Here is a 9,528-nt window from a genome sequence, read left to right as displayed (position 1 = left end):
CTTTTGGTTAATCAATTTATTATGTCATGTACATACAAAATGTACTTGTATAAATTCAGTGTTTGCTAGTAAAGCATACACATTCTGATGTTCATATATCATGAATGAATACAATCCATGAACCTGCTGAAAACTACAAAATCCATGTGTACCAAATATTCCATTGTGTAGGATTGCACTACAAACTACTAATGTACATTTTCATTCACTGGCCTGGAACTTGACTGGTACACACATTTTGAACTTCAGAGGTGGATGGCTGAGTTGTCTCTGACTATTCTCAGGTTTTCATGGCTAAGCAGGATATGAATAATCAGCTATCATAACAAATCTGGATTTTGTTGGATGCACATAAATGGTGGTGGGGTCTGGAACTGTAACCTTTTTCAGTTCGGGGGGACGTTTGCCACAGGCGACCATAATGAGAATTAGAAAGGCAATGACTGTAGCCACGAATGCTACAATACAAACAAACAGGCACCAGGAGACCGTCCAGTCATTCAGTGTGATGTTGGCGGCGTAGATGGCTACACCAATAATGATGCACAGAGCTGTAAAACATAATGGAGATTAAAGTGTTTGTCTTTGTTGTGCTCACATCATGGAAATATTGGCTTGTGTGACAAATGAATGTTCAAACTGCATTATTTGGAGAAAGGCATACTAACAACATACATAAATAAATAAAATAAATCTTTATTCGGTATATACATACATACAAATATAGATACCAAGGATAACCCATGAAAGCTCGAAAGCTTACTTCCAATGGGGTCCTTTGATGCACGGATGTTTGCGCTAGGGGGTCATTTATGTGGGAGGAAACCAGAGTACCTGGAGGAAATCCACGTGTCCGAGCGGGCTACCGCCATACCCTCTCACATACAACCACTGCCGATCACGGGGATCGAACTTGGGTCGCAGTGGTGAGAAGCAACTGTGCTACCCGGACACCCTATCTAACTAAGACATAGATGTAGAGATTTCACACTGCACGAGACGACTACTTGTACCTGATACTAGAGATGACCCACACATACAGCACATCATACACTTGTAGTAAAGTCCCAGGGAGACGTACATATACACAGGAATGATAACCAGAGGAAGCACCATAAAAATCACTCCAAGACTCTCGAATGCCCTCACCGTCTTCAGCCAATCTGTAAATAAGAGGCCTATCTGTTAATCATCTCTCTTAGGAATTCTTCATTTTGAACAAACGAGAATATCCCTTGCCCAGGGATGTTTGTGTCCTGTTTAAATTGGCCGAGTGGAAGAAGAAATGTGAACATTTAAGTTTATAAGACATTAGACAAAACTTTATCAGAAAAAGAAACCTTTTGATAAATGTTTTTTAAGTACAACACACTTTTGAGTGGTGTAGAGGGTACAAGTTGCAATAGCCAGTATATTTATAATTAAAAAGATCAGATGCTTCAAAGCTGTTTTCCCCAGCAAGTATGATATATTGTTCCGAGTAGTTTGAATTATTCAAAGATCTGTTAAGGTTGTATTAAGTAACCTGTTAATTTTTTTTTATTGATGTGTAGCGGTCAGCCAGGTTCGATCGCCAATGGTCAGATAGCTCAGTTGGTAGAGCACCTGACTAGACATTCAGGGGCCCCGGGTTCGAATCCCTCCCTGTTACAAATGTTAAGCAGTTACAAATGTTAAGCACGAGACCTTTCACCAGGTACCATCTTCTTAGATTTCGGGACACCAATTTGAAAATCATATGTTCACGTGATTGTGTTGGTCCCGTAACATGTTCAATTATCAAATTTAGTTTTACTAGTACTGATTATGATGCAATCACAATTGACAATATGACGACAAATGGAACGATTTGTTTTAGAATCCCTGTCATATCCTGGTTCAGATGCATGGAGAGGGGGTGAGGGGCTGCTGGTATAATAAAAGAGAAGGGGAGAGTAGGGCAGAAGGAAAAGGAAAGAATTCAACCCTCTGTCATGCATGCTACGATGGTATGTGTTGTACAATCGTTACAATGATTTCTTTTTATCGTGGCGATTGGAACAATGTACGTTATTAAAGGTATTCTATAGTATGATACAGATTTCCAATTTGCTAAGTAGATGCAATATAATGATATATAAGTACGATAAAAAATTATATACACCCAGTAAATTTAAAATTTACAACCTGTGCATTTGATAAATGGTTTAGGGATGTTGCTAAACCGCAAACCGGAAAACATTGTATGTAATAATGATTACAAGGTCAGCATTTTGTACAATCAAAAAGGCTTATTGTGAACAAGGGAAACGGATATTTCAGAGAAAATGGGAAGTCATGCTCAGAATCCACCGTTTCATAAACTTTATACAAATGCATATGTATTTTAAAATCATATCGATCCCACCGATTGTGACAGTATGTTGTTTCACAATTTTATATATATATATATATATATATATATATATATATATATATATAAAGCACAAACAAACAATTATAACACCCAACCTTACGTTTACCCCTAGGATCTAAACGATACATGTGATAATCAATTAATTAATATATAAAGCACTAAATAATCACAACTAGGTACTGAAAATTTTCGCCCCAGCCCGGGGTCGAACCAGCGACGTACGGCACCCACCGCCTAGCAAGATTGTCAAACCAGTGCGTAAGTCCACTCGGCCACAACGACTTGCGGTGGGTGCCGTACGTCGCTGGTTCGACCCTGGGCTGGGGCGAAAATTTTCAGTACCTAGTTGTGATTATTTAGTGCTTTATATATATATATATATCTTTTTTTCTGACTGCCACCTTATCCAATGAAGAAGAGGTTTTCACCCGCCCACCCCGTCAACAACACTGAAAAAGATAAAATAATTTTTTTCGACAATTTTCCCCAAACAAACAAAATAAATAAATCGAATTTGTCTTTAATCCAACTAGATATTTATTTTTTTAAAAGATAATTTGAACTTGAATTTGATTTTAGTTGTTGAACGCGAAGAGATACTGCAGTGGGAAAAAAAAAGATTGAAACAGAATCAATGTAAACTAAGATGAAGTTTATGACCCTAAGTAAGAATATATGAAAATATATGAAATAACTAAAAGGCCAATAAAGAATTTTTTTTTTTTAATTGAATGAAAGTCATCTCATTATTAATCTAGATAGTACAAGAGGTCCACAGGCCTTATCGGTCACCTGGATACTAGTGAAAAAGTATCACTACTTCCATGGGCTATGAAATCTAGACAAAAATTTCCTGTTCTGAATATCTAAGCTAAATTCTAATGTTCAGCAACAGTATAAAACAAGACGTGTTCTTAAAACTTCACTGCCTTCAAAAGTGCATACACTGATGAAAGGCTTTAAATAATAGGTGTATTAACATTAAAACATCAAAACATATGACTAATTTGGACTCATTCTTAAGTCAGAACCCTGGGTTTTGATTTAAATTCACAATTTTTTGTACATCCTTTTCTGCTATTCCTAAGTATGCATTTACATTTTATACAGTATCAGCAAACTTACACATAAATACTATATACAAAGTGTTGCTCCACCTTGGGGTCAGAACTCTTACTCCGGGGATCATCAAATTTACAATTTTGGTAAAAGACTACCTGCTCTATCCATTTACTTTCAATTTAGTATCAACAGCACTAAAGAAGATGTTATTTAAGTGTTCTACACATAAACACCATATAACAAGTTTGGCCCCGCCCTGGGGTAAGAACCCCTACCCCAGGGACCATGAAATTTACAAATTTGGTAGAGCTCTTCCTCCTCTCCATCACCATGCATTTGGTTTTTCTTACACGTGTGCGGTTCTTGAGAAGAAGATTTTTGAAAATTGGTAAATTTTGGGCAGTTTTTGCCTCGCCCCTAAGGCCCCAGGGGTGCAGGAATCCTGAAATTTACAATTTATGTCCCACTTGTTCCAAAGATGCTTCATACCAAATATGAAAAGAATTGGAATGATAGTTATCAAGAAGTTAAAAATGACTATTGTTCACACATTTAATAACTGACCATTTTGGCCCCACCCTGATACCAAAACCCCCACCCTTGGGATAATCAAATTTACAATTTCGGTAAAAGACTATCTGTTCTATCCATTTACTTTCAATATAGTATCAACAGAACTAAAGAAGATGTTATTTAAGTGTTTTACACATAAACACTATATAACAAGTTTGGCCCCACCCTGGGGTCAGAACCCCTACCCCGGGGATCATGAAATTTACAATTTTGGTAGAGGCCTTCCTGCTCTCCATCACCATGCATTTAGTTTTTCTTACACGTGTGCGGTTCTTAAGAAGAAGATTTTTGAAAATTGGTCAAATTTGGGCAGTTTTTGCCCCGCCTCTAAGGCCTCAGGGGTACCTGGCGCAGGGTATTAACATCAGACCTGAAGAAAATTGGCAAGAACTGGGGAGAAGCTAAGACCATTGCACAAGACAGAGGGAGATGGAAAGCCACTGTAGCCGCCCTATGTCCCCCATGGGACGAAGTGGATTAATGATAATGATGATGATAAGGCCCCAGGGGTGCTGTAGACCTGAAATTTACAATTTATGTTCCCCTTGTCCCAAAGATACTTAATACCAAATTTGAAAAGAATTGGACTGGTAGTTATCAAGAAGAAGTTAAAAATGTTCAATTGTTAACGCACGACGGACGACGAATACTATGACCGTATTTATACCGTATTTAGTATCATGACGTCCTGACATGGACAATGTAAGTATACACTCTATCGGGTACCTGTAAAGTGCGAAACGAAACGAAATCTACCGAAACGAAACGAAAGTTACCGAAACGAAACGAAACCTACCGAAATGAAACAAAAGGAAATATAATGAAACAGAAGGAAACGAACTCGTTAATTGTAATAAAAATGGTATGGACGAGCATCTCGTGGTCCCTGTAAAAGTTATCACATCTAGTTATTATGTATCTTTGGGAGTTGACTGATACCTTTTTAAGCGGTCCATCAGTTAGCATCAATCCTTGTTTGAAGAAGCTGGTGTCTGAGAAAGTTGAAAAGCTGGGAAACGTGTAGCATCTTATTTTTATCTTTAACTGCTTAGATACGAGTACTTTCAATTATGAAAAAATTATATACATGTAGTGTCATATTATCGGGGCGGGTCCAGCAATTGAGGTTAGGGGGCGCATCGTCATAAAGCAGAGGGTCGGGGGTGCCTTAAGGCCCCCAGTGGGTCCAGGCATAGGCAATTATATCGCTTGGGTTCGAATTCACTATCAAAGAGTACACATGTACTTTGAACCCAAGCGATACAACTGCCTGTGGGTCCCGGGGGCGAAGCCCCCGAAAGCTCTTGGATTTTACAAATTTTATAGGGCTTGAAATATGTCTCCTATGTAGTAATTTTCTGTAATTTTTAATAATGTGAATTATAAAAATGACACAAATTTTAATTTTGATTTTAATCAAATTAAAGCATATTTGTCCGATTTTCCGTGCGAGTTATAATACGTTAGAAACGTTTTTTAAAAAAAAAGGGGGGGGGGGGGCTGGGGACATCAATTTTTCTTCATGACTACATTTCCTGTAACTGTAGAGTTGTAGCTATCTGGAATGGTCTAACCAAAGAGTTTTGTAGACCTACAGTTATGCAGCTTTTCTCGTACGCCAAACGTTCTTAACACCTCATTGTTACGCTATCTTTACATGCAGGCAATACATTGGACGTGCACCAAATCCGTTAATTAAAATATTCGTACTATTTTTATCAAGATTCATACGCAAATTGTTCACATTCATGAGGAAATGGCTATCATTTCAATTGGTAAAGATATCGAAGGCAAAAACATTGCCAATGTAAATAATGTACTGTACACCTCGCGTTCAATAAATGGACCTTTATTTCTTGTGGAATAGACTTTCATCTGCAAGTTTACTGTCACCTTTGATAAATATCTGCCCTCTAATCTGACGGTCAGACACCTTCAAATCTCCACCGAATAATTTTAAGCTGATCGTTGACTGGATATTCTACTCTTTAAAGGGGTCACATAGCGGGAAATTAACACGAAAGACCGCAACTGGGTAAGACTTTGTTCAGCATGGAAGGTAACGATTTACGAACTTTATCGCCGTGCGAAATCAGTGATAAAAAATTGACATCTTAATAAACTCACAGATACACATCAAAAGCTTTTGTACTTCTTGCACCAAAAAAAAAAAAGAAAAAAAAAAGAAGGAGAATCTTGCTTCATCTATAAACCAACTCCTGTAATCCATTGCACCATAAATCTATATGCGAATTCAAAGGTCTTTCACCTTAGTCAGAAAAATGGAGAATCAACATGCATACGCAGTAGGAGGGTCTTTTCATTTTGTAGACGGTCAGAATTTTATAATATGCATAAAGAAATTTTACCACTTCTAATTTTATCGTTTGAAACAAGAGTTAACAATATTGACGCACCGAGACTTTCACACTCGCCTATTGTAATATGTTAATTAAGAACAGGAATGAATGCATAATCAACTTAATACACATATATGTTTATACTTTCAGAATGAGTGAAATTCTGCAAAAAAATTGCAATAAAAATATTGAGATGTGGTCGTATACACGTATATATATATATATATATATATATATATATATATATATATATATATATACACACACACACGTTTTTCACAATAAATATAATAAATACGAACTATAATTCCAAAGAACTATTCCTAAAAATATTTTTATCGTACCTGAAGCAAAATATTCTACATGGTCCTCCCTGTAACAACCTATGTGGTAGCTAGATTTACACCGGGCGAGTCTCCACAGACCCACATCATAGGTTCCATCAAACGCCCAATAGGGCGCGGCAAAACCCAGAATCTGAAATATTGCCCCGATCAGCAGGGCAATACAAGCCATCATTGGCATACTAGCCGCTCCGAAAAGTTTTCCCATGCCGAAATCTGTAACACAAATTAATACAAAATGACAGAATTCGATGCACAAAGCGAATTAAACGCAAATCCAATCAAGAAATGAAGTAATGGATAGATACAGAATTGATTTTGTCGATGTAGAAGGTTAGCGCCTGTAGCGGTATTTGATGGAAAAGCTGTTTCGAGGAGATCGGAATGTTCAGGTGTGACAGGTAAAACTTTTTAACCTTTCAGTCATGTGACTTGGACCTGAATTTCAAGTTCCAGTGTGGTTCCAACAGCGATGATTGATTCAGTAGCCCATTCAACATGCAAACACTTACAGGTCTATTAAAGCGTGCAATAAAAACGATATTACATATCATATCGTCATTTAAAGTTACAAAAAAGACTTGCATAACTTTATTACTATTCATATATTTCCCTTCCAAATTAGCATAAAATATTTCCGTTTATAATTATAGAAGTAATACAAGGAGCGGCAGATTGATTTTTTTTTTTATTCTAAAGAAAAGTTTAATAACATGAACAAGTATCTTGAGTACGCCCGCCTACAACTTGATAGAAGATAAATATTTGAATAGATGAACTTAATGTGAGAGAGCATACTTGACTTTTTTTGGTACTATTATGCATGTACTTTAATGAAGGGCGTATTTTTGAGTCTGTCTTGTTGACGTTTGGTCATAAAAATGTACCCAGTTTAATGCATCACAAAACGTTTAAAAACGGTAATGATCGCATGCAGTTGCCAGCACAAAAGGGTGTGTAGTTTGTGTAGACTATCCCCAACTGACACTCCGTGCTGTTAAAACACACTCAAACCAGTTCTAGCGAATACCCATAAAATGTCTTAACGGTGGATGAGCGGGTGATTTTTGTTAAATTTTACACAGGGATAAGTAGCATACAGGATAATATATTGCAATTAAAGTTACAATATAGACTTTGTTTTTTTTGAAATTTTAATTTAATATTTGTTACCTGTGGATAATGCATAAATACCAGTTGACAATTTGGAATGACAAACACTACTTTGTCACAACGCTTACACAATTTGTAATTCGGGACCCCTGAGGTTGTGTGTTCTCTCTCTCTCTCTCCCCCCCCCCCCCCCACTCGAAATGCGATTTTCCTTTTGAAGTATGACTTGAGTCTGTGAGTGTTCCAGATTATCTATTATCTATTGCAATAATACATCCTCACAAACCAGAAATAGTTTTTGCCCTTTTGATTTTTTTTATCTGTTGGTCAGTAGTGTTGGTTGACTGTCAGTAGATTGTGTGTTCAAATCTTTCATGCAGGGATTTAACTTTTTCTTCAAGATTTTACACTAAAATTGCAAGTAGCAAAATCCAGATTTACAACAGCACAAAAACAATATTAGAAATACTCTGACTACCCCCCCCCCACCACCCACCACCGATAAACTCCAAGATAATTAATTTTCAAAATATTGGTCTAGTAAAATTTTGTCTTACTTTGCAAACATCAAAATTTTGGACCTGCTGCTGTTGAGATGAAGATTTTCAAATATATTTCTCTATATATGCCAATGTAAAACTTTTTGTAAAACTCTATCGTGGCCCATCCTACGTCAGGGGGCCACAAAATTGAATTTGCACTACATAGGGATGCTTGGTCAAATGCTGTCTGCCGTGTTTCATACCGATTGTTAGGCCATTCTTGGCACACTGATTTTGACTACGGATTACTCCGTTTACCCGATTGATACAAGGCTCACGACGGTTGTGACCGGTCGACAGGAGATGCTTACTCATACTAGGCACCTGATTCCACCTCTGGTATATCCAGGGGTCCGTGTTTGCCTAACTTTCTATTTTGTATTCCTTAAAGGAGTTATGAGATTGATCACTGTTCATTATCATTCCCTTTCATTAACACGATAAATCATGGTTCCCTATTGTGGCCTCATCATACCCCTGGGACCATGATTTGAACAAACTTGAATCTACTCCATGTCAGGAAGCTTTCATGTAAATTTTTCTGACCTAGTGGTTCTTGAGAAGATTTTTTAATGACCCCACCCATTTTTGCCCTTTTGTGATTATCTCCCATTTGAATGGAGTATGGCCCTTCTTTTGAACAAATTTGAATCCCCTTCGCCTAAGGATAATTTGTACCAAGTTTGATTGAAACTGGCCCCGTGGTGTTGGAGAAAATGAAAATGTGAAAAATTCATGGACAGACGGACGGACGACAGACAAAAGCTCATTTGAGGTTTCAGCTCAAGTGAGCTAATATGATGCGTTTTCACTCTATGAGTCAATATAAGAGCGTTGTCCTGCAAACCCAGGAGGCCATGGTTTTAACATTGTTTACATTAGGAAAAACGGAGTGTTGTACGACAGGAAGCCATTTGAACACCTGTAAAACTAATTTCTGTAGTTTTCAGTTTATTTTCAATGGCTTTATTCCTTATGTTACGTGGCCATTCATTGATTGATTGGTGTTTTTCGCCACATTCAACAATGTTTCAGTTATTTGGTGGCGCCCAGTTTTTATTGGTGGATGAGAGAACCCAGATACAATGTAACTGGGAAGAGACCACCAACCTTCCACAAATAAAGCCATTCGTTGAAAC

General features: G+C 37.3%; 1 protein-coding gene across 2 annotated transcripts; it reads right to left on the bottom strand.

Moving 5' to 3' along the window:
• Position 1: 1 nt before the first annotated feature.
• Positions 2–7,303, bottom strand: LOC125648953 (uncharacterized). Of its 2 annotated transcripts, none has more exons than XM_048876019.2 (4): positions 7,151–7,303; positions 6,735–6,950; positions 1,014–1,163; positions 2–551 (listed from the first exon to the last, which is right to left on the bottom strand). In XM_048876019.2, exons 2-4 carry the CDS (start codon positions 6,940–6,942, stop codon positions 295–297), a joined length of 615 nt encoding a protein of 204 aa, XP_048731976.1. In that variant the 5' UTR covers positions 6,943–6,950; positions 7,151–7,303; the 3' UTR covers positions 2–294. The 2 variants fall into 2 exon arrangements, with proteins under 2 accessions (XP_048731976.1, XP_048731975.1); XM_048876018.2 differs by having other exon boundaries at positions 7,043–7,301.
• Positions 7,304–9,528: the final 2,225 nt, after the last annotated feature.

Source organism: Ostrea edulis, chromosome 5, assembly GCF_947568905.1.
Source record: "Ostrea edulis chromosome 5, xbOstEdul1.1, whole genome shotgun sequence".
Lineage (NCBI taxonomy): Eukaryota > Metazoa > Mollusca > Bivalvia > Ostreida > Ostreidae > Ostrea > Ostrea edulis.
Note: the sequence above shows the minus strand (reverse complement) of the source record. Positions and strands in the feature narration are given on the sequence as shown.